The 25774-nt window shown below is 41.7% G+C and overlaps 1 protein-coding gene and 2 long non-coding RNA genes across 3 annotated transcripts in view; 1 reads left to right on the forward strand and 2 right to left on the reverse strand.

Moving 5' to 3' along the window:
• Positions 1 to 214: 214 nt before the first annotated feature.
• TMEM252 (transmembrane protein 252) lies at positions 215 to 4535 on the reverse strand. The gene is made up of 2 exons (XM_003824760.5): positions 4189 to 4535; positions 215 to 1128 (listed from the first exon to the last, which is right to left on the reverse strand). Exons 1-2 carry the CDS (start codon positions 4464 to 4466, stop codon positions 894 to 896), a joined length of 513 nt encoding a protein of 170 aa, XP_003824808.1. The 5' UTR covers positions 4467 to 4535; the 3' UTR covers positions 215 to 893.
• Positions 4536 to 4676: 141 nt separating this feature from the next.
• The window catches only part of LOC134728537 (uncharacterized), a 103268-nt gene continuing 82170 nt past the window's right edge, over positions 4677 to 25774 (forward strand). Inside the window, exons 1-2 of the long non-coding RNA XR_010109041.1 lie at positions 4677 to 4882; positions 6028 to 6292. This is a non-coding gene — a long non-coding RNA (uncharacterized LOC134728537). The remainder of the gene's footprint in view (positions 4883 to 6027; positions 6293 to 25774) is intronic.
• Positions 7191 to 10690, reverse strand: LOC103787126 (uncharacterized). Its single transcript, XR_612913.5, has 4 exons — positions 10214 to 10690; positions 9372 to 9491; positions 9156 to 9279; positions 7191 to 7253 (listed from the first exon to the last, which is right to left on the reverse strand). It is a non-coding gene; the product is annotated as an uncharacterized LOC103787126 (long non-coding RNA).

Raw genomic sequence — 25774 nt, forward strand, 5'->3', positions numbered from 1 at the left:
TCAAATTCTAGAGATTTATATGGGGATTCTTTGAATTACATACAAATATTTTTAACCTTCATAAGATTTATATCAAGTGGTATATTAATACCATCTATGGCCAGTACAAATTCCACCCTACACCCCGGAATTCCATGTATTATGAATTAAGTATTCTGTCTATTCCATTTGGGTCTATAAGCAATCTTATCATGTCTATTTGTTTAAGGACCTCTTTTAAGAAACAGCTCATTTAATATTTTGTGTTTGAACCATCTTGAAGGCAAATATTACAGTCATTTTCCTTTTACATAGAAAAAATACATATCATGAAAATAAAATAATACAAAATAACATTCATGGGTTCCGAGGGCATATCTCCCAGGATGTGAAGTACTGCCTCACTCTGGTAGTATGGTCAGCTGGAGGTAACTAGGAAACAAGCTAACAAAACAAAAGGCTGAACAATCAATAAATTAAACAACAAACCTTCACTTTGAGATTACTAGGTGATATAGAACAGGAAGGCATGTGGCTGTCCTGACAACCAGCATCTATTCCTCCCTGGCTGGAGTTGAGGTGATGGGAGGGAAATTGAGTGACAGCAGAAAGAATCTCTGTAAGCAGAGCTCTCAGAGTGACACCTTTGGGGACCCAAGGCCAGCCGGGGTTAAGATTAGTGTGAATCCTCTGAAATGTCTGCTTGGTGTTGGCTAAACCCTTCCAGGGCCCCTGGCCTGCCCTGCCCTGGCATGGCCAGTTATGTCTGGAATTCAGGGCTGTCATCCCCTCCCCAAGCTCTCCTGTGGGGTCCCTGGTGTGGCTTTTCCTCCCACAGTCCCTCGTTTGCCTTTATTATCAGTAGCTGCTCCCCACAGTGGTGGCATCATGAGTGCTGGAGAGCTTTCTCTGCCTCAGCACTCTTGGCCTCGCCTCTGGGCGTCCTCTGAGATTGCTGTCACCACCAGGCCGGCTATGGACTCTCTATAAGATGGTGGGGCCTCTGGGTGGGAGTCATTTCCATCCTGGAATTCCAGGCCCGTCTCTGTATATAGAGGTGGAGGAATGCCAGAGGCCTCTCTCTCTGCAGGACAGCTCTGCTTTTCCACCTCAAGGCTCTCTTCATAAGCTGGAGGGTAAAAGTCTGGCCTAGGGAACAAAACAGCATAAACATGCGTGCGTTATTTAGGCATTAATGCCAAAGAGGCAGACGGCTGCCTCTCTCAGCTCAAATTGTGCGAAGCTAAACTGTTAAGAAACATGGATTTTTGAAACAGATGTACTTCTTCCTGGCATCACCAGTTTTTTAAAAATGTGCTGCTCTTCCAAAAGAACCTTTTTATCAGCCACAGGATGCCTGCCTCTAGTCACATTTTTTTCCCAGTGGGTTATGCCAAGCTATTCCTTCTCTATTGCTCATTCACTCATGAAAACAGGGCCATTCAGTGGGAGATCCTTGTCAATATTAGAGGAGGTGGGGGCTTTGGATAGGGAACTTCTGTCTACCGAGTACTTAGTCCATCCACATCCTTGCTCCCTTTCTCGCATGGCATCATCCCCTCAATTGCACTCACTTTCTCTGATCATCACAGCCAACAAAATAATGAATGAAAACCAACTCTGTGCTGATCCCTGAACTATACCAGATGCCATGTCTCTATCCTAACACCCTTTTGAGACTCAGTAGCCAGTTTCAAAGAAAATATACAAACATATTCATTTCTCAAATGATATCAACTGACAACTTTACACAGATTTCAGTTGTAGCCCTTTCTATGCCAGTAGGCTAAAGCAGCCATTCGTTCGGGGGCTGATGTACTCATTGGTCATCTTGCCCGGCATTTCTAATTGCTAAATCCTCCTGGCTTCTCCATCATGAATGAATTTGGGGGAGGGGGAGAGGGGAGGAAGAGAGACCGGTGAGCTTGGCTGAGTTGTGTATTTATAGAGTGATCCTTCCAGTGCCTACAGGGAGTGTTTATGGTGTGTAACCACAACAGAACAGGGACTGCCATTTGTAGCCACAACTCCATTCCAAATGTTACCAGGCCCAAAGCCAGTAGCTGAAGAAGCTGTCTACTGTAAGGCATAAATCTCAGCCTTCGCTCAGAATAGCCAAGGCTGAGTCATGGGGCACATGTGTAAAGGCATTTTACACAGAAAGGTGAGATGTTCCCTGGAGTGATGTGAAAGGTTCCAGGATGACTGCTGCCTGCCCCAAATCCCAGCTACCTCTCCCAACCCCACCCTCCTTCAACTGCCATCCATATTCCCAGTCCCCTGAATTCCATCATCGGAGACCCATTTGCTTTGATATCTCAACCTGGGTATCCATTTTGAGTGCAAATGCTTTGGAGAAATATGACTTCCCAGGCTGACTTGCCAGCCATTCTGCGTGGGATGAGCATCTTATTACATGCAGCAAGAAGAGGCAGTAAAATGGGGGTGTTACGATGTCCATAATTTACTTTCAAGCATTTCAGTATACTGTAATATTATGCAGTGTTAGTCAATTTAAGCTATATCCTAAAGGCAATCAGTTACATTTATCAGAAATTCACACTCTAGAGGTAGTCCTCTAACATTTATACAAAAAGAAATCATCACTCTAGAGGCATCTTCTACAATCACTTCATTTCTCTTAATTTTTAATCAAACCCAGAAACTCTGCTGGTTAGTATAACATTGGAAATAAGTTTTGGTTTTCATAATTATTATCTTATTAATTAGCATAAAGGATGCCAAAAGTGGATGCTCATGGGTAAGATTGCTTATATTCAAGATACATGGAGTAGCTAAAATATTTTAGATACTTTCTACTCTTGCACGAAGAGGGCAAAATAATTATAGTCTTGTAGCCTGTATCTTGAGAATGATGCCTAGGGTGTTATCCCTAAATGGTCCTGTGGCTAGCCAAGAATTAGGAGGTTTCTTGTTGCCTGATACTGACTATAAGATTAACCGAATCTTTTTTTTCTTGTGGTAAAATATATATGACATAAAATTTACTGTTTTTAAGTGTATAGCTCAGTGGCACTAAATACACTCATATTGCTCTACAACCATCACCTTAAAACTCTCTACTCATTAAACAGTAGGTCCCCAGTCTCTCCTTCCACCAGCCCCTGGGACCACTGTTCTACTTTCTGTGTCTGTGAATTTGACTACGCTAAGTACTCATGTAAGTGGAATCATACAATATTTGCCCTTTGTAACTGACTTGTTTCACTTAGCATAATGTTTTCAACTTCATCCAAGTGGTGGCATGTGCCAGGATTTCCTTCCTTTTTAAGGCTAATATTCCATTGCATGTATATACCACATTTTGTTTATCTACTCACCTGTTGATGGACATTTGGGCTGTCTCCACCTTTGGGCTATTATGAATAAATGTTGCTACAAGCATTGGTGTACAAACATCCATTTGAATCCCTGCTTTCAGTTCCTTTGTGTATAAACTCAGAATGTAGAATTGCCGGATCAAACAGTAATTCAATATTTAATGTATAGAGGAATCCCCACACTGTTTTCCACAGTGGTTGCACCATTTTAACATTCCCACCAGCAATGCACAGGGTTCCAATTTATTGACATCCTCACCAACACTAGCTGTTTGGTTTTGTTTTTTGATGATAACTATCCTAATGTATGAGATGGCGAGAAAGAATGAATCTTGCCTCTAGAATATTATCACCTTCCCCTGAAGGAATGTTTTATGCAAGGTGAGATCACAACACCTAAAAGGACAGTAAACTGGGACTTCTCTGAGCTCACAGAGATTCCAGGACTCATTTTATGCCTGCTTCTTCATTTGTTGTGTGGCAGAATTTGGTCTGGGACTTGCTTTCCTTAGAACCTTATAGCCAGGTTATGGGAAGTAACTAACCATCACCTGCCACTAATTAATGACAGCTGCCATGATATAACAAAAGAGCCTGGGTTTCTAAATTGGCTTAGGTGGGTTTTCACTGGGGGTGGTGGTAGGGTTTCTCTGAGATGAGTTGCCCCTACGTCATGGTTTTCCCCAAAGATGGCGCCACTCTTCCTAATAACAACCCCGGAGTAATTCCCTGACGATAAAGCTTTGGTTCTAGACAGACAGCCCATGGGACATGTAAGTCGCTCCATAGTAGGATCAGAAATTACTCAGATCTTACACAACTCAGCCCATCTCAGCCCTTCTTGGTCCCTCTGCCTGTCAGCACGTACCTGTCTACTGTGGCCACGGGCAGGGCCCCATGAGCAAGGTGTTGTCGGAGCATGTGCCTCAACACTCCTTTGCTTTCAGTCACCTGGCGATAGTTGCTCCAGAAAATTCCACTCAGAAGGATCACAAACCCCAGAGGCAGAAGCAAATAGGCCGCAATCAGGCTCCCCTGACAGTCGAATATGGAGCCCCAGGAAATGAAGAAGGCCCCCAGGCAGACCATCAGGAAACCCATCAGGAGGGCAAGAGCACAGAGAATGAGGCCAGTTCTGTTCTGCATCCTTGCACCTTAGGAACCCAGCACCCTGACCCTGCTGCTCCTCTGCTTCCCTGCTTGCTCCAAGAGAATGAGCTCATTAGCCAGCCTGCAGCTTTATATGCTCTGGGACCCACTGGCCTTTGGACAATTAAATGAAACAGGCACTTAGAAGCTATTCATTAACCATTGAAAGTAAGTGTAATATCCTTGGAGAATTAGCCAAAAAACATAGCATTGTATACTGCAGGCAGGAGTGGCTTCGTGTAGCTGTTTTGTTCTTCAGAGTTGGGTGGGACACTCAGCTGTTCCCAGTTATTTGAACGTACAGCCCTCCTTTGATTAAAAGGCGCTGGTCTCTTAATCCCCATGGAGGGCAATTCCCCACTAAAAGCTGGAGAAGTTAGCACTCTTTAAAGAACGATCTTCTTGGAGGTTTGGTAAGAAATCCCTTCCTGATTCCTTCTCCCTTTTTCTGTACTAAAAAGGCATTTCTTCAAGGCTGTTAACATGTTTGTCTTGCCTCCCTCAATGAATCCCCACTTATTGCCCCCACACTATGATACTGGCATAATTCCAAGACAAAAGTTCAGAGTGTGAACTCCGTGATTCCTGCTCTGTTGACAAGATGAAGAGCCTGAGTGGGAGGGGAAGGAGAGTGCTGGAGAAAAGGACTATAATAGACAGAGCCTCGGGAATTTGGGGGGATTTTGGGCCTGTAATTCCTGCAATCTTTCCCCCTTTCATAAAGTACATATGAAATAGAATTCGTTTTAGAGGATGCTGCTAAAAATGTTCCCTGTCCTCTCCTCCACACCTCTGCTCTATGTAGCATTGCCTCAAAAAATCTTTCCGGAACCAGCCTTCTGTTTCCTGGCTGGAATTTGTTTTCTTTAGCTTGACTGTCTTTGATTGTGGATAGCTTATTTCAGACGTACTTTATGCCCTGGCTCTGCCCTTTTTTATTTGATAATGTGGCATGTCTCTGCCAAAAGTCTCCTTCCCATAGGAACCCTGGGTTGCTTTTACTCAAGATAGCTTATCTTCAGTTCCTCTTTGCTGCTGTTCCACTCCACTACTCCATTACCATTATTTTCCATTTACTTTCCCAATGAGAGAAGCAGTTTTTTGTGGCATGCCCTAATAATCCCTCATATAACCTTTAGTCTCACACCCACCATCTCCTTAGCTCTACCTTCATGTTAGGGCTGGGAGACATGGATATTAGAGAGGTACACACTATGGATCAAAAACTATATAAGGCACTTCTCCATTCCAACCCTTAGCCTTTACCTTTCTTAGCTTCAATTTCGACCTTGAAGTACCTTGATCTTCTAGTCTTGATATTGTCTTTGTAATCTTAAAACAGCTCTTATTCCCTCCTTCCCCAAACTGTGAGATGGAATATTTCTAAGATGATCCCTAAGGATCCCACCTCCTGATATTCATGTCCTTGTGTAAGTAATCCTCTCCCCTGAGTGTAGGCTGGACCTAGTGACTTCATTCTAATCAACAGAATATGGTAACGGTGATCGGAAGTTTCTTCCATGGAGGCTACACAAGATTGTGGTTTTCATCTTTCTAGCAGACTCTCTCTATTGCCCTCTTGGCTTGCGCCCTTTGAAGAAGGAAGCTGCCATATTGGAGAGGCCCATGAGGCAAGGAATTGAGGGCAGGTTCTGGCCAACAGTCACTGAAGAACTGAGGCCCTTAGTCCGTCAGCCCATGAGGAACTGCATCCTGTCAATGACCACGTGAGCTTGCAATCAAATCCTCATCCCACTGAGCCTTGAGATGACTCTGCTCCCAAGCGTCACCTTGACTCAGTGACCCTGAAGTAGAGGACCTAGGTAAGTCATACTCGGATTCCTGACCCACAGAAACTGTGAGATAAAACGTTTCAGCCAGGGTCCTGGATGCCACAAGATGGCAAGAGCCATAATCAATGAATGCATTATGATCAAATCATTTCATGTATATGGATGTGACTATTTTAACAAATAAAAGAGGTCAAAAGTTTAAAAAAAGTATATTTTAAAAATATGCTAAGTTTTGTGGCCATTTTTTAGATAGCAGTAGATAACTAAAAAAATTCTCTTAGAACTTTGAAAATCAGAAGAGACAATCAATGTTAAGTATTTATCATAGTACCTGGCACAGAGAGTGCCCTGTGAAGGTTATCTATAATCACCATCACCAATATTGTTATTATCATTGCTGTTACAATTCCAAAAATCTGTGGAAGACCCAGGACCCCCAGCTGAAAGGTCTGCACTAGGAGTTGGGTCCCAGGAACAGGTAGATGGTAAAGCCCCAGGATAATGTTAAGAATCAGGTGATGGAGGAAGAGTACTCTCAATCGGAACTGCCCATCAGACAGTTGGGCTTCTCTGTTTTAGACAAAAATGGAGGCAGAAATTAGACTGGGGATTATGACAGGTCAGGCCTCATTCTTGTGATCACATCAACACATGAGTAAATAAGTTTCTCTATACTTTTTCCTCCTCCATGCCAATAAAGTACACTAGAACCATTGCCTTATAGTTTGCCAGACAGTTCCTTCCCCTCCAGTGCCCTTTGAGGAGGCTCCTGTTATTCCACAGCAGTGTTGTTGTGGTGGTGGTGGTGGTGGTATGTTTTTGGTGAGAAATTAGGTATGGAAGAGCAAAATCCAGGAAGTGGCAGGGGGATGGAAGGACTTAGTCCCTTTACATAAAATTTATGTGAAATTAAGAATAGTTCCTGGGCTCAGGGTATTTGAGGAATTTATTTTGGGCATCAAGGGGAAAAGGCTGGGAATATTTGCAGCATCTGTGGGAAGGAGACAAGAAAAGGAAAAAAAATCAATATGGAAATATGAAGTATCACAGGGAACCATATTTCTCCTTCAAAATGACTAAGAAATACTAATGAACACCACACAGTCTATCTGTGTAATAAAACTGTACCTGAAATACCTCCTAAATCTGTACAAATAAAAACAAACAAATTTAAAAGGCAAAAGAAAGAGAAATACTGGTGAAGTTGAGGTTATTTTGTATGTTTATGTTTATTATTAAATATACATTACTAAATAATTATAATTTTTTAACTGTGACTCTGCTTCAGTTCCTCTTTTTGCCCATCATAAAATTTTATTATGAATAATTAAAACTTTACTCGCTGGTAAGAAATTACCAATGCTTAAAATGGTAGTTTTAATTATAAGAAAAATTAGGTTGAAAAGATAGGGTGTTCCCTCGCATTGTCAAATAATATACAATGCCGCAGATAAAAACAGAGATCAGCATCGTTTTTAGGAACTATGCTTCACCCTCAAATTTATTTGTATACCTGGAAATTCAGTTGCCATCATCAAGCTTAGGTTAATTGATTATAAACTGGTTAACACAATTGAGCATCATAGCATCTTGAGACAGTTCTAGTCTGCAAATATAAGCCACCAGTGTACTTTACAGTAATAACACAAAATCAACATCATACTGTAAGCAAAAGATGCTAAGTTATCATGTGTTATTATGAAGTTATGAAGGTTGTCATTGTTGTGCATACTTTCTTTTTTTCTGAAAATATTTGATCTTTACTTTTTATGTGCTTTGTAATATGTGCTATGAGTGTAGTCATATATATATGGAGATTATATATTAAGCTATATCTATATCAGGGGTATGTGCCCACTCTTTAAACTTTTAAGTTCAGAGGTACATGTGCAGGTTCATTATATAGGTAAACTTGTGTCGTGGGGGTTTGTTATTTCAAACCAGATTATTTCATCACCCAGGTATTAAGCCTAGTACCCATTGATTATTTTTCCTGATCCTCTCCCTCCTCCCACCCTCTACTCTCCAATAGGACCCAGTGTCTGTTGGTCCCTTCTTTGTGTCCATGTGTTTTGATCATTTAGCTCCCACTATAAATGGGAACATGCAGTAAATACGTTTTCTGTTCCTGTGTTAGTTTGATGATAATGGCCTCCAGCTCCACCCATATCCGTGCAAAGGACATGATCTTGTTCTTTCTTATGGCTCCATAGTATTCCATGGTGTATATGTACCACATTTTCTTTATCCAGCCTATTATTGATGGGCATTTAGGTTGATCCCATGTCTTTGCTATTGTGAATAGTACTGCAAAGAACATATGTGTGCATGTGTCTTTATGATAGAATGATTTATAGTCCCTTGGGTATATATCCAGTAATGGGATTGCTGGACTGAATGGCATTTCTGTCTTCAGGTCTTTGAGGAATCACCATACTGTCTTCCGCAATGGCTGAACTAATTTACACTCCCACCAACAGTGTATAAGCATTCCTTTTTCTCCACAACCTTGCCAGTATCTGTTATTTTTGACTTTTAACAATAGCCATTCTGACTGGTGTTAGATAGTATCTCATTGTGGTTTTGATTTGCATTTCTCTAATCATCAGTGATGTTGAGCTTTTTTCATATGATTGTTGGTTGCATGAATGTCTTCTTTCTGCTTCAGTTCTAAACCACATGGATCACTGCTATATAAGCATTATTCCCCTTTTGTGCCTCAAAAATGACCAAGAATAACTAAAACCAATTACTTGTAATTTTAAACAATTTTTATTACTTGCAGTTTCCCTCCTATTTATGTTGCAGTATGCCCTCTTTCCCCACACTCACTAGTAGTAATAACATTTTTGAAAAAAAGAAATGAAAGCAGATGTACACTTGCTTTACTCACAGTGAAACAGCATAGACATGGAGAGAAAGCATCTTGTTCTTCAGCCATCTTGAAGGTGTAGAAGAAACTCAAGCAGAAGAGCAGTTGTAATAACAGAAGAGAAAATCAGGCCACATTCTCAGGGCTGGGGCAAAATAAAAAGAATGTAACAAAGAGGCAGTCAAACACTAAGAAGTTGCCTTGAAGAGTCATTTCAGGAGACCTTTGGCCCTTTACCTGAGCTGTATCCTATCTTCTGGATCTGCCTTCTCTCCCATGCCAACTTTTCCATTTTCTCCCCCTTGCCACTACTCAGCACTGATTATGAGAGTAAGGGGCCATTTAAAGGTGGCAACACTGCAGAAGAGAGAGACTGATGATTCACCAAAGTTCACAGACAGTATGAAACTGATGGGAAAATGGATACGCTGGAGGGGTATGGTTCACACCTCTAGAGAGAAAAGTTCTGGGACTCAGTGGAGGCCAAGCCAAAGTCCCCCATCACTGTTTCCATCTCCTTCTCAAGAGATCCACCAAGGAAATGATACCTTGCTTTTAAACTAGTCTATTTGCTTATTATTCTTCCTCTTAAAAATTCACCCATCAGGCCGGATGCGGTGGCTCATGCCTGTAATCCCAGCACTTTGGGAGGCCGAGATGGGCAGATCACGAGGTCAGGAGATAGAGACCACCCTGGCTAACATGGTGAAACCCCATCTCTACTAAAAATACAAAAAACATTAGCCGGGCGTGGTGGTGGGCGCCTGTAGTCCCAGCTACTCAGCAGGCTGAGGCAGGAGAATGGCTTGAACCCGGGAGGCAGAGCTTGCAGTGAGCCAAGATCGCACTACTGCACTCTAGCCTGGGCGACTGAGAGAGAATCCATCTCGAAAAATAAAAAAATAAAAATAAATTTTTAAAAAAATTCACCAATCAGCAGAAGTGTCTGACATAGCAGTAAGCAACAACATGTTATTTGGTTGACAGCCAAATTATCTTAAACCATAATCACTCTTTCAACACTGTTCCTTTGAGCATAACAGATCCATGAGGATTGTTCTGAACACTGAGTGCCTTACCTTGCACATCAGAGCCCCCAAAACCTCACCCTTCTTTCAGTCTCCGGTGCAATACACAAATGCCTTAGAACTTCTCACAGCCCTATGCACTCTAGTTTCTGTTTACCAGGCACATGGGCCAATACCCTTGTTTCGAAAACAGGAAGAGTATTGCTGTGAATGAGAAGTCAGTGGGGACTTTGGAAGGAAACTAATGGTGTGTAGAAGCTGTTGCATAGGAGGGACATGGGGCCAAGAGCTGAGGCAGACTGGCCAGATTTCAGAAGGTCACTTTGGTTTAGGAAGTGAGGCTTTGTGGGAGGTAGGGAAGGGGCGCATATGCGTAGCAAGAGATGTCAGCCCTGCCTGATTTCACGGTGGTGATTACTGAGTGATTTCTGGATTAGCCTTTCACACTTGAGGGTTCACTGAGCACTGGCCACTTCCTCCTCTTTTCCATTCTTGTTTTCTTTGCTTTTGAAACTGTCCACCCTCCCTCCTCTTCCCCCACTCAGGAGAAGATTTATATGAAGGCTTTTTTTTTTGGTTGGCAAAGAACAGCTTCTCGCAAAGTGCATGGCACAGTAAGGTAAGCTGATGTGAGAGCAGCACGTGAGGCCCCACTCACCCTGGGTGGAACCTAGTGGGTCTCGGGGCCAGGGGACTCTGTGGAGACCAGGACTAGGTGGAACTATGGGGCAGTTGCCTAAAGTGCAAAATTTGTTGGGGGTTATAGGGGGTGGGGAGGGTGGAACTTAGTAATCAAGAAAAATCATATTTTCCAGCAATGTTTTAAAAAATCTAATTGGCAGAATGTGGCTCATGGGGCAGCAGCCTGTTTCTGTAAATAAAGTTGTGGTGAGGAAATTTGGTCCTGTCTATTGGCCAAAGAGAAAGATAAATTTTGTTCTAGAGGGAGGTCAATTTAATCCACAAATAAGACAGAACAAATTTAATTTCTTTGGGGATCCTTGGAAAACTGAAAAGACCACACTTCCATGGCCACTTTGGATCAGAGCAGAAGCCTCAAGCCAGGGCAGAATCTGACTGCCTGCATTGACACCACCTGGCATGATGGGCAGGGACTTGTAAATAGGAAGCAGTTTCTGTGCCCACTTTATGAAATTCTCTGTAATATTCTGTTTCCCTTTTCTCCACTTCCTAGTTTTAATACTCTTGAATAACTTAAGTGATAGCAAAATATGTGTTGCTCAAAGATTTAGTAGAACTCCCTCATAAAACCACTGGGTCCAAGACCTTTTTTTCTCTTACTTTTTTTTCCTTGTAATTTTTTATTGACTGCTAGGTACTGTGTGTAGGATAGTAGAGACTGAGAAAAACAGTAGATATGCCATGCCTGAACATGGGCACAACTCTGCCATTGCTCACCTCTCGGTGTAGGGAGTTAAGCAAATCTAGTCAAGATTTGGGCTGAGTTTGGGTTTTGTTGTTATTATGGTTCCCTTCAGTGCACTACTGGCTTCAAATTCCTCTGGTATTAACTGGTGCTTGGGGTGAGGGATGGCTTGCTGAAGGGTTTTTTTCAATGTTCCTCCTCTATCCTCAATTTTAGACCTTCACTGAGTACTCGCACCTGAGTGGGGTGGGTCTTCATACTCTTGCCTATTTTTTCAGCAGCAGACTATGCTTATTACCTGATGCTTGCTAGCTGGGTGGTAGGGGGAGGGGGTTTCTCTGTTGTCTTGATCCACCTTAGTCTTATGCAGGCCTTAAGATCCTGGTGTTGGAGACTGGGGCTTTCTCAGTGAACCTACTCTTTCTCCAGCATTAGTTTTCTCTAACAATCTGACCTCAGGATAGTTCCCTGATCCTCCCTTACAGAGGGCTTTTTCTTTTCACTTTTTCCAGCCACATGGGTTTCACCTGTGCCCTGGGGGAAGGAGGGTTTGCCACCTCCCGACTCTAGCAGTTCAACAGAGTCCAGCTGGGGCTTGACACTTTCCTGCAGCAGCTGGGTGGAGATCCATTGGAGAAGAGCCCAGAAGTGGGTGCAAACCCCCATCGTGTCTACAGCTCCTACTGTTTCTGTACTCCCACATTAGCCCACATTTGGCATCTAACAATTAGTTAAAAACTTCAGCTGAATTATTCTTACGGTCTTGTATGACATTTGTGTCTCTTATACCTGGGCCCTGTCATAGGAGAGCCAGGGCTTGTGTCCCGGCTTCCATTGGAGGCTCCTGTCTTTCCTTAGATTGAAGCTATTCACTTGCCCTGTAACCTCAGCTCCCTGATGGAGTCAAGAAATATTATGATTTTGTAGGTTGTCAGGCATTTTCTGGTTGTTAGATGAGAGCAATACTCTTTCAGGCTTTCTAACTCCTGGGCAGAAGGGGGGATATCCTTGGCATCATTTCTTTATGGTAAACTTCAATTAGTTTTTCAAATTCTCCTAAAGGTTTTAAGGTTATCTCTTCTCCTGAAGTCAATTTTTATAATTTACAATTTCCTAAAAAACATTCCACTTACATGCCTACAAATTCTCTTCACACACACACACATAACGTTCACTTATAATATAATATATGGTTATAATATTATATGCAGTATTCCATTATAATTTTAAAGTCTTATCTGATTTTCTAGGTATGTCACCTTTCCAATTCTTAACATTGCTATTTGTGTCTTTATTCCTTTTTTCTTTTTTTGATGAGACTAACCATAGCTATTTCATTAGATTTTTCAAAACTACTTGTTCATGTATTGATCTAAGAGTCAGCATTTGGTTTTATAATCATTCAGGCTTTTTTTAAAGAAAGATTTTATTTTGTTTATAAATTTATATTTCATAAGTTTCTGAAGTTATCATCAATAATTCCTCTAGTCTACTTTGAATTTTTTGTCATTTTGGGGTAGTGTCTTCAGTAAATCAGGCCTTTTTAAACAATTCTATTAGTTTTATGATTCACCAGTTTTTGCTTTAATCTTTAACAATTTCTTTAGTCTACTTTTAATGACTGTTTTGTCATCCATTTTGCAGTATGCTTAATTTATCTCCAATCTTGTTTTCAAATAAATATAATTAGTGCCACCCATTTGTGTCACTTTGACCCAAATCACACACATTTTTATATGCCATGCTCTCATTGTCAGTCATTTCCAAATAATAAGTAATTTCACCTAATATAAAAATGAGCAAAATATATAAACATATAAGTGTTTTTAAAAGAAATAGGAAATAGCCCTTAAACAATTAAAATATGTTCAACCCCACTTATAATAAGGAAAGTACTAAAATACAATTTCTTGCCTATCAGATCAGCAAAAATCTCAGTTTGACAACACACTCTGTTGGCAAGGCTGCAGGGCAAAGACACTCATATATTGCAGGTGGGAATACAACAGCTAGCAAACTTACATTTGCATTTTTCTTTCTGACCCAGAAATCACACTTCTGGAAATATATTCCAAAGATACATTGGCAAAAATACAAAATTTTAAATGTGCAGATTTACTTATTGCAGCAGCATTGTTTGTAATTATATAAGACTGGAAACACTCAAATGGCCATGAATAAGGGCCCAGTTGAATAAACTAAGGTACATTCACGTGTCAGAATGCTATTCAGTTATAAAAAGGAATGAGTAATATCTCTATATTACTAGGGTATACTGATAAGATAACAAATCAAATAACAAAGTTTATAGTATTAAAAAAAGAGGGGATACAAATATGTATGAATATATGTCAATATTTTCAAAAAGAAACAATGAGATTATCAAATAAAATTAATTTTTATAATGGTTACCTTTAGGAGGGAGGGAACAGGGTAGGAAGGATACAGTTGGAAGACAGATTTATCTGAATGTGTCTTTAAAATAGTTACAAAATTGGAACTATAAGCATATTTTACATAATTAAAAACCAAATTAAATCAAAGCAAAGTAATCCTTAAAATTTTTCTTTAAAAAAGGTAACAAATGAACCTAACTTCTTATCAGTTTGATTGCTTGCCGTAAAAAAAGTATTCTAAGTAAATTTAAATTGCGGTATTTTCACTCAGTGGGAAAGACTCTAGTGTAAAACAATACAAAAACAAAATCTACAAATAAATCCTAATATGCATTCAGTAGTCTTATGGATGGTAAGAATATGGGGTATTGTAATCCTAGCATTGTGGGAGGCCAAAGCAGGCAGATCACTTGAGTCCAAGAGATCGAGACTAGCCTGGGCAACATGGCAAAACCCCATCTCTACAAAAAAATACAAAAATCAGCCAAGCATGGTGGCGTGCCTTAGTCCCAGGTACTCAGGGTGGGTACGCTGGGGATGGGCATGCTGAGGGAGGTCAAGTCTGCAATGAGCCATTATCATGCCACTGCACTCCAGCCTGGGCGGCAGAGTCCCCTTCCTTACAAACCCTTTAGGTAGACATAGGAGCTTCTGGAACTCTATTTATCTCTGCACTGTGTCCTGGAAGAGTCAGACTCAATATTGCAGCTCACTAATTTAATACTCATTTGCATCCATTTGGATATTCAGCCCGATTTTTAAAGTAGCAGTGATTGTATTTTCAATAATCCAGAAATCCGACTCTTTTTCTATTTTATGGCTGTGACAGTCATCCCAGTGAATGAAAGTTCTGATTATGGGAGCCATAATCCTCTAGAGTTTTGGGGTAGAAGCTGGCAGGTGTTCAGGTAGATGATGTTGATGTGAGGGGGTTTCTCTCCCCAGCATAAGTGGTCTGGGAACTTCTCACATCAGAAGCAGCTAATGGTTTCCTTTTCTTCCCACCGCTCCTCCTGCCACGCCTTGTTGTATATGTAGAATTACTCAACCCTGCTCTGCTTCTCTGTCCAGAGTCAGCCCTTCTGATAGGAAACTCCCCAGGTTCACTGTTTAAAGCAGTTACCGAGGCTTTAACCAGAAAGCAAACACCACTCTTGCCAAAAATGCAGCACGTGAGAGTGATAGGAAGATCATAACAGGCCAGGCAATTCATAATGTAATCTTTCAATTTTATTTTTTATTTTTCTTGAGACAAGGTCTTGCTCTGTCACTCAGGCTGGAGTGCAGTGGCATGGTCACAGCTTACTGCACCCTCACCTTCCCTGGGTTCAAGCAATCCTTCTGCCTCAGCCTCCCAAGTAGCTGGGACCACAGGCGCACACCACCATACCTAGCTAATTTTTTAATTGTGTGTGTGTGTGTGTGTGTGCGTGTGTGTATGTGTGTATGTGTGTGTGTGTTTATAGTAGAGACAGGGTTTCGCCATGTTGCCCAGGCTGGTCTTAAACTTCTGAGCTCAAGTGATCCTCCCACCTCAGCCTCCTAAAGTGCTGGGATTACAGGCATGAGCAACCACGCCTGGCCCATAATGCAATCTTTTAATTTATTGATCAGATAATTACTGACAAGGCCCCTCCCTGCACTGTACGAGTTAACTCTGAGCTTGAAATTTCTCTAGAACATTAGTGCACAAAACAGCCCTGACCTTTGCAGTAATCTCCTTCTGGTCGTTTTCTGCTTTGATTTCTTTGTCAATCAATTCTTTGGTCTGTATTCCAGGAAATCTTCAGAATTTCTGATCTTCGATTGTAACTTTTCTTGTTTGGTATTTCAGTGGAATTTGAAGTCGGGGCGGGGGGAGTAGACTGATGTGCTCAGTCTGCCAATTCGATCCCCCATTTTTTTCTGAGTGTATAAGGATATGAGTGGGTATTGTTTACAAAATTAGGATCACGTTGTATACATAATTTTGTATTTTGCTTTTTTAGTATAACGACATGTGTTTTTTGAAAACAGTATTTTCAGTGATTATATTTTGAATGAGTCTTCGCTGTTTATCATACTGAAGTATAATTACTGATATTCTTTTATTTCTTCCACACTAAATAATAAGGTCCTTGAGAAGAGAGAAAATGTCAGCACTGTAGATCCTTAAGACGAATTGAAATTCCTGGCATGTAGTAGTTCCATAAGTCTTCATGATTCAATCTGATTTTTTTTTTTCAGTTAAATAGGTGAGGACCAAGGCAGAGGCTTAGAGAGGGGATGGATGGGGAAAAAAGGGAGTAAGTTTGACTTGGCAATAGGGGAGGATTAAATCTGCTCATTCCTGTCTTTTGATTTTATTCCCACTTTCCTTGTTTGCTGCTATTGCAGAAGCAGAATCCTTAGTTGAATTGGAAAATATGGTTGTTGAGATTTTCCTCCCACTTATTAGAGCCCTAGAGACAAGAACCTATCTTTGGAACACAATGTTTCTTTCAGCACATGTCACAATGTGTATAAAGTATTTCTGAGGGGATGTGTTTCTAAGTTAAAGGTATTCTAAGAAGTATAAAGATGGTGCTGATCTACCCAAGTTGCTATTTACTGCCTCAGAAAGATGAGTCATGCCCTGCTTATGTTGAGGGACTGAAGTAACGACTTCTCATAGCCAGGAGTATAATCAAGTCGTGAACATCCATGACAGTAACTATAAACTCTTATGGGATTGTGGCATTAGACGGTTAGAAACCTTTGTTTAAGTGTTTTGGGATGACTAGTTCACTGCACTTGAACAAGTGTTGGAAATCCAAATAAAAAGGCAAAACATTATCCTCACATAGATTTATCATCAAGCTCACATTTTTTTTTAATTTTACAAATATAATTGAGTGTCTCAAAAACAGAAGATTCCCATTTTCTAGCCCACAAAAGCTTAAAAATAAATCCTGGGTCTTATTTTTTCTCTTTCTTTTTTTTTTTTCAATGCATCTGTTTATTTAATGTGAGTCACTAATGCCTAGCCCAAGAAGAAGCTGAATAATTCATGACCAATATTTTTTTCTCTGAATGAGACTTAGACATAAATTATTGTATCTTCATATACATATATAATGTTCATTATCTTTTTAAAAATCAATAGGGGCCCACATTTTTTAGTTTTTGAAAAATGGGTAGAAGAAGGAAGGAGGGAGAAAATTGCTGCTGATCTATAGGAAAGAATAGCAGGGTATATCTTGGTTTAAACTGAACTATGTACAGTTTCTCGTGTTTTTCACTTTTCACATGGTCCAATATGAAAAATACACCTAAAACAATCATAATAATTATGTACCAAGTACCAACATGTACCAGGCAATTTTACTTTTGCTATCTTTAATTATCACAACAATATTGCAGTGTAGATAAGTTCCCTTTAAGACTGAAGGATGCTGAGTCCTAAGAGTATCAGTGACCTCCTCGAGGTCATTTAGAGCCACTTTACAAACCCATCCCTACTGGCTCTATGTCCTACACTCTTCACCTTACATCACAATGTCTCTCTGCACAGCTGATTTTAACATTTGCAATTTTACGTAATACATTTACAATTGATGATAAAATTATTAATTGCTACTTCTAATAGATTTGCAAAATATTTTAGATTCACAGTATTTATCAAACACCTGTCATTTACAAGTGTATGAATCAGGATGGGCTAGGATTTGCTTTGTAGAAAACAACCTCATATGTCCATGGTTTTAAATGACAAAAATGTATTCCTTGTTCTCTCACAGAGTCCATCATAGGTCAGCTAAATCTTTGCTCTAAGTTGACCTTTTCTTCACTTTAGGATGCAGCTGAGGGAGTAGCTATTTTCCTAAACACAAATAGTCACAATAGCCAAGAGAACAGATGACACTGAAGGGTCTTGCATTGACAATTAAAATTTTGGCCCACAGGTTTCACACATCGCTTTGTTATAACTCATTAGCAATAACTGGTCACATGTCCCCAACCAACCACAGGGGACCAAGAAGTGTAAATCTACTGTAGGCCCAGAAGATTCAAATAGCTAGAAATATTTGGTGGGCACCGTTAATTCTACCTCACCAGGAATGTAACTAAGTGCTGGAGGGAACACAAAGAATAAGATATGCTCTTTGTCCTTTGAAAACTTACCGTGAGCCATGCAAACAAGCAACCATAATGCAAAGCAGGTAAGAGTGCAACTGTAGTAAAAGCACCATGTTCAAGGAAGACAGAGGAAAGAATGATTAATTTAAAATGGTGAGACTCCAGAATCCTTTGCAGAGAATACTACAGATGCACTCCTAAAGTTTAAAGGGTTTTAAAGCATCAAAAGGTATTTTAGGGAGAAAAGTACTTAAACTAAGGGAACTGCATGAAAGGGTCTGGTGAGTTCAAGACAAAGATGAGTAGACTGATGGGACAGGACCAGCAGGTAAATGAGACTAGGAATGAAACGAGAGACTGAAAAGTCATCTGGGGACAGAGTATAAAAGTCTGAATGCCACACAAGGAAACAGTGCCCTTTATATTGAAATTGCTACATTTTATTAGAGCTAAATCAGAAATGTTCTTGTCTCAAATTGATGAATGTTTCCATCTTGACACATTTATGTTTTTTTTAGAAGAATGTATTCTCATGTTAAGTAGAGTAAAATAACAAGATTGTCAGAACAGAGTATCTGGTACATAACAGGTAATCAATAAATACGAATGAATGTATGGGTAGGAAGAAAGTCAAGGAAGGCATTTTATATTAATCCTTTCATAATTTATCAAATTCTGAGTATGCACAACTGATTTTTTTAAATAAAGAAAGAGCAAATATTACTGAAGAGAACTGGTTGGGTGATGCCTCAGTAAAATGTTATCTAATTCTACATGTTTAATTACTTCTCTTTCTTCCTTTCTTGAGCCTCAGGTATGTGAATGATTTTAACATTCCCTCTTAGGTTTGGTCCTCCCATTCTTTAAGCAAATTTGTTCTTCTCTGAAAATTTCCTAGGCTCTCTGTTTGTCTCTTTAAGCCTCAGAGCCTCAAACACTGGAGAGAACTTGCTGCATGCGAGCTTATTCTAATACTTAATATTTTCTGGGGCCTCAGGGTGAGGGTTGCCTCACAGTCCCTGTGTATAGAAGTTCTAATCTAGAGCATGCAATCTTGTGCACTAAGTAAAAGCAGCTATACTAAAAAATAAAAAAAAAATTAAAAACAAGCCAACAAAACCCCAAACCCCACCTAGAGTTGTTAAATACAGAACTTTTCAGCAGCCAAGTGACCCTGTCAGCCCTTAGCTAGAATTTCATGCCTCCCAGGAACAGGGTAATTGAAAGGAACAATGCTGATGGCTTGGCTAGTCACAGCTGGAAGGTTGCTGCCTTTACACTAAGACTCTGTTCTGCCTCCTTCTGTGGAAAATGAAAGAGGACTTGTTAATGGAGCAAAACCTTGCAAAGCATGTGTGGTGCTGTGGGATTTGTGATGGAAGTACAAGTGGGAGAAGGAATGGACAAACAGCAGGGTGACCTGAGTCAACATAGCAGACACCATGGGCCCCCTTGCCATCTAGGCCAGGGCTTCTCACACATGGCCACATGGATCATTTGGGGAATCTCAAGAAAGTGCAGACTCTGATTCAGCAGGAAGGGGGTAGAACTGGAAATTCTGCAACTCTGACAAGCTTCCACGTGATGCTGATGCTCCCTAGACCACACTTTGAGTAGCAAGGAGTACAGGCAACAGCTTCCCCTTCCCAAGGAAGCTAACTCCTTCCTGTTATGAGAGCCTTAAGGTTCACGTGTTCACCCTGCCCTGTGCTCAGGCAGCATCACCCCTTCCCAGCCCCACAAAGTGAGGACTTTAATCAGCCTGAGCCAAGTGTGGTCATTCCACTCTTTTTGCCAGTTACTGTCTTGGACCTAGTTGTGTGACCAATCTTGGTGAACGAAACAAAAGGGAAGGTTGGTGGGAGCTTTTAGAAAGAGTTTCCTTGGTCTACTGGAGCCCCAGGTAGAGACTTACTGCTTCCTCTGTTTGGAAGTTACCTGGCTATCCTCAGAGCTGCTGTATTCATCTTACAAAATGTAAGGAGAGACCTTGCTGGTCCCTGGGTTCTTTCTGCTCACCTCTCCATTGGAGACTCACTATCTTCTTTCAGGCACCGCCTTCTCTAGTTGACCCTACACAATGGACTTCCTCAGGGGTCTACTTTGGCCCCTTTTTTCTTCTCATTCTGCATTCCCTAAATTAGACGTTTCAAACTATGCATAGCCACTCATTGATGGGTCATTAAATCAATGTGGAAGGTTGTCAGCAGCATTAGGAGAAAGAATAGCATATGATTGAACATCACATATGGCCAGATTAAGAATTGTTCAGGCTAACCTTGATTTACGGAGTGTGCATGTGTAATACAAAACACATTTTACATTGTAGATCCCCTTCAAAAAAGCTAGGGAGCCACAGGTACCTGTGACCTCATTTATTTGTATGACTCTCAAATCTCTATCTCTGCCTCTACTTCTATCTCTATCTGTATGTCTCCTATATCTGTCTGTCAGTTCCAAGCTCATGTCTTCAACTATCTACTCAACATGTCCACTCAGAAAGCTCAGAGCAATTCAAAATCAAAGCCAGACTCACCATCATCCCCTTCAAGCCTGCCCCCATCCTCATGCCACTGCCCACTCCAAACCTCCTTCTCCTGTGTTTCTTGCATTAGGAAAGGACACTACCATCTACCCAAACTAATGAGACTGGAACCCTGGGAGTCATTCTTGGCCCTTCCCTCTCCTTCACATCCAACATTCTCTGTCTCCACATGCTGTTTATTTCACTCCCATTCACCTTTCCAAAAGGTAATTTTGAGATACCTTTTACCCCTCTCCACTACACGCTACCATCCTAATCTAAACCACTGTCATCCCACTTCTGGACAAGGACATTCGCTTCCTTAACTTGCCTCCCCATGTCATCTCTTCCTTCTTTCCAATTCTTTCTTCCCTCTGCAGACAGAGGACCTATTAGCCATGTCACTTCCCTATTTAAATATAAGGGGAAATTGCAAATCAATAACCTGTCATGGAACTGGACGTGGTGGCTCACGCCTGTAATCCCAGCACTTTGGGAGGCCTAGATGGGAGGATCACTTGGGTCCAGGAGCTCAAGGCCAGCCTGGGTAATTGGCGAAACCCCAAAATTCAAAAATTAGCCAGGCATGGTGGCGCGCCTAGTTTCAGCTTCTTGGGAGGCTGAGGTGGAAGGATCACTTGAGCCCAGGGGGCAGAGGTTACAGTGAGCTGAGATCGCGCCACTGCACTCCATCCCGGGCGATGGAGCCAGCTCCTGTCTCAAAAAATACATTTTAAAAAACCTGTCATGGAAGGCCCTTTGTAAAGATCCCTGACTGTCTCCCTTGCCTAGCCCTCACTCCTTCCTGTTTGGGGCTGCTCACAGCTTTTCTTACGTGCCACACTCTCTCATGTCTGTGACTTTGGAGGTGCTTCTCTTTCTAGGAAGTCTCTTCTCCCCTCATCTCTTCATGTATCCAACTCCCCCTTATTCACTGAAGTCTCAGAAGGCTGTTACCTCCTTAGGGAGGTCTTCCTTGGCTCCTGAATAAGATGAAGTCCTCCCAGAATAACACACAAAACAACTGTAAGTATTTATTTGTTCTACGGTCTTGATTCCATATGAAACTACAAGCCCCGTCGAGGCAAGCACTCTGTCTCCCCTCTTCACCTGGGTACTCACAGCTCCAAGCCCAGGATCTGGTACTCAGCAATGATGGCATAGTCATTATTTATTGAATAGACAGATGAAGGAAGCTGTGTCAAAGATACTTCTTAAATAATTATGGTGACCAATGCAATTTTATATCTTTAAAAGGATACCTGATTGTCTAAAAATGGACTGTTGCCATTTGAAACATTCTGGACCTATTTAGCAGTCCAAATGACTGTGAACTCCAGCTGAAGTTCACGTGTCGAGCAGAAGCATGTGTTCACTAGGGGTCTGATTTTACCACTCATCTGAGAGTAATGTCCTGGCAAATCCAATCTCTAAAGTGGTTCACCCTCAATCTGACTTCACTATATCGCTGTTCATCAGAATACACATTTATAGATGTGACTTAGTGACACCTAGAATAGTGTGATCCATTCTCACACTTCTTTGTGTTATTTGTGTGTCTCTTCCACTCTTAGGCCAATGCCAAGTCTATAAACAGGCAGGAGATAACAAGGCTGCTGGTTTCTGATAATAGAGGCCTCACGTATTTTTCATATCCTTCAAATATTATTCCTCAATATGTCCCCAGGGCGAGATACTACAATAATCCCCTTGGCCTTGGCCTTGGCCTCTCTTTGAAGTTGAAAGTTAAAATGCATTTTCTCCGGTTGCTTTTAAGTAACATAGTTAAATATTACAGTGTGGTTGACCCCTGCCTCCCAACTGCTACCCTTTTGATGTGATTCTGGCTTGTGCTGACTGGCCTGCTGAGCACACAAGCATGGGTGAGCTGCGGAGGCAGGTACCAGGGAAAGGGACACGTTATACTTTAATAAAAAAGCAATTTCACTTTCCCGAAAGAGTTACCTTGGGACACGTGATGGAGGTTCATGTACTGCATCCTATAGAAATGACAAAGGCTAAACCTCAACCTGCATTCATCTTCTCTTCTACACCAACCAGTGCGGTAGACAATGGAAGTACAGACTCCTTCCTGCTGTAGCTGGTCCTCTTTCCTAGCTAGGCTGGGTAGGTGTCAGAAAGAGATGAAGTGTGGCCTCCCTGCCATGAGCTGAGACTCTGGAAGCATCTCTATCCCTTGTCACCTAGTGCTACTCAGCAGGAAGGGAGCATAGGCCATGTTGCTATTGTCCCATGCCAGAGACCAGACGCAGATGGAAAAGACACTCATCCCCTATGAGGCCATGGAGGGCCTCTGCTGGTGGAGCAAGTTCAAGCTGCATTCAAATAAAGCCCCTGGCAGTATTTCCCCTGCTGTCTTCATTTAGGCCTTTGGGTGCCAGAAAAGGCTGAGATGACTGCTGCGTCTTCTTGGCTTTGGGGAATGACACATGTTGAGGTTCATAGGAAAGCTCCGAGGAAGTCATTATGCTCTTAATGACCACTCTGCTTCTAGGTACTGTTTGCTTCATCTCCATTTAATATACCTTGTAGACTCTCCCAGTCATTCTCCCTTGCTCTTCACTTTGCTTTTACTCTTTGACCCTCATTCCTTTCCTCCCTCTTTCCGGTTGAACATGTTTTGGTGAACTTGACAGCATTTGTATTTCTTTACTTATTTCATGTATAAGGGCAATGCTTTGTACATCAAACAAAGCAGCCTTGGCTTAGGTTGGGTTCCTTGGAAACAGCCTCTGAGATAGAGAATTGCATGCAGAGTTGACTGGGGGTGCTTTAGGGAGCTGCACCAGTAAGGAAGTGAAGAAGGCAGAATTGGGTAAGGGGAGAAGCTGATCTACAAAGGGGCTGCCACCCAGAGGCCTTAACCAATCCTGCAGAGAGTTCTGGAGCTAGACGGTCCTCCAGAGGTGTACCAAATTGAAGCTAGGGGCCCAGCCTTTCCTTCCCTGCATCAGCCAGCCATTGGCCACTGGCTCACCCTTGGGAAGGAATTTATTCTAGGACAAGGTAGTTGCCTTCCTTGGGGGGGAAGTTCTCAGTGAAAATGTGGAGCTCAGACTCAGGCCTTTGAGGAGGGGGAGCCCCCTGGCAGTGGCTGGTACTTTCGAAGTGGCACAATAAGGCTGGTTCTGAAAGTGTGAAGGAAAGCAGGAAACAGAAACCAGCTGTTGCTTCCAGGGAGAAAGTAAGTACCGGGGTCATGCTGGTGGGTCTGGCAACCACCACCCGATCTTTCTCTGGTGCCCCCTGTTGGCAGAATCTAACACGAAAGCCCCAGCGTTATGGAGCAGCAGGTAGGAGGGTAGACAGTCGCTTCATCACCAGCCTGTCTGCAATTCTGCATCCACGTGCCTGCATGGTAATAACTGGCAGGAGCTGCACATGAGCTGCCTTTTGAGAAAGGGTCACACGCCCTTGAGTTCACTAGGTCCCCACCCAGCTGCTGTCTTACTCATCAACCTTTCCAACCAGGCCCTTGTTTGTTACCCTTGCGGCGGGGGAGGGGGGCGAAAAAAAAAAACTGCTTCCCTCAAAAGGATCCAAATCATTTTTTGAGAAGGGTTCCAGGAATCAGTATGAACACAGGAATTCATGCTCAAAACTTTCATCACAGCTAACATAACTTCATGATGTTTTTTCCTGCCAGAACTAACTGACTCTTCCTCCTGTCTTCTTGAGCAAGCCACAGGCACCCCACCCAGCCCCCTTGCTGAGGGAAGTTTGGGGGTTTGGCATTGTGTTGCACCACTCAGGGCTTGGTTTTTGACCTATCGCTCAGCCTCCCGTGTTGTTTCCGCCCTCCTTCCCTTCCACTTTGGAGAGGCTGGGCTGCAGAGGCCAGGTCACTTTCCACAGCACACAGCTCAGCAAGCGCTGTCTCATGGAGTAAAAATTCCCTTGAGATAGACCAAAGCCCCAACTACAATTATTTTCTCTTTGTATGGATTTTTTTCTTGGAGTATGGCTGTAATCAGAGCTTGGCAAGAAAGTCATGTTATTCTATTTTTTTGAGAAAGGCTACAAACATTTTAGCAAATTAATAGATAGCACTGAAGCCAATAATAATTTTGTAAATTAAGATCCTGGGGCCAAGATCATGGAAATATGGATTATAGGTGTCTAATGTCTCCCAGAAGATGAACAGATTTCTTACATCAACAGCCCTAAAAGCATCTTTGCCTTGTCACTGTTGTCACTGCTGAATGTGTATTGTCACTCCTACCCACCTCTCCTCTGTTGGTCTTCTAGAACAAAATAAGTACAAGTGAGAGCCCAGATATAAAACACAGAGCTAAGATACCCAGCATACATTTTTGTCTGCCCCCAAAAAGCGACCGTTAATCATAATGACTTACTGAGCACTTACTATGTGCCAGGCTACAGCTATATGTTATATCTGAACCTCTGAAGTTGTTTGTATTTTCAGATAGAAAACAGAGGTGAGGTTCAGGGCAGTTAGATGACACAGAACAAAGAAAGGACAAAAACAGATTCGGAAACCTCTCATTCATTATGATTATGTTAAGGAGAAAGTCTTACTCTGGTATTAATATATTTTTTTATTTTATTTTGTTTCTTTACTTTGTTTTGTATTTATATTTTGGATTTGATATTTTTAACACCGCTACAACACTAGCCCTTCTCCACTGCCTCCCTTCCTCCCTTCCTCTTAACAAAAAGAGAGCCAAGCTATAATTTTTTGTTTTTTATTTTTTTTGAGACAGGTTCTCTTTCTGCAGCCCAGGCTGCAGGACAGTGGCAGGATCACAGGTCACCTCAGACTCAACCTCCTGGGCTCAAGTGATCCTCCTGCCTCAGCCTCCTGGGTAGCTGGGACTATAGGCATGTGCTACCACATCTGTCTACTTTTTAATTTTTTGTTGAGATGGGGTCTCACTAGGTTACCCAGGCTGATCTCAAACTCCTCAGCTCAAGCAATCCTCCTGCCTCAGCCTCCCAAAGTGTTGAGATTACCAGCTTGAGCCACCATGCCCAGCCTCGAGCTAGAATTTATATCATTGTTTTTCATTAGTTGTATCCATTTCATAGTTACCTCCTATTTATGACCAGTGATACTGATTTTCCTTTTACAGTAGAGACATGACGTTCCATTTTAAAATAAACTTAAGTTAAAAAAACCAAGTCAGCTGGGCGCAGTGGCTCATGCCTGTAACCCCAGCACTTTG

This window comes from Pan paniscus, chromosome 11 (genome assembly GCF_029289425.2).
Source record: "Pan paniscus chromosome 11, NHGRI_mPanPan1-v2.0_pri, whole genome shotgun sequence".
In the NCBI taxonomy this organism is placed as follows: domain Eukaryota; kingdom Metazoa; phylum Chordata; class Mammalia; order Primates; family Hominidae; genus Pan; species Pan paniscus.

Coding starts and splice junctions, on each gene's coding strand:
- TMEM252 (XM_003824760.5), bottom strand. CDS start 4,466: ATGCAGAACAGAACTGGCCTCATTCTCTGTGCTCTTGCCCTCCTGATG. Junction 1,129..4,188: donor CCCGTGGCCACAGTAGACAG/GTACGTGCTGAC, acceptor TTTGTTCCCTAG/GCCAGACTTTTACCCTCCAG.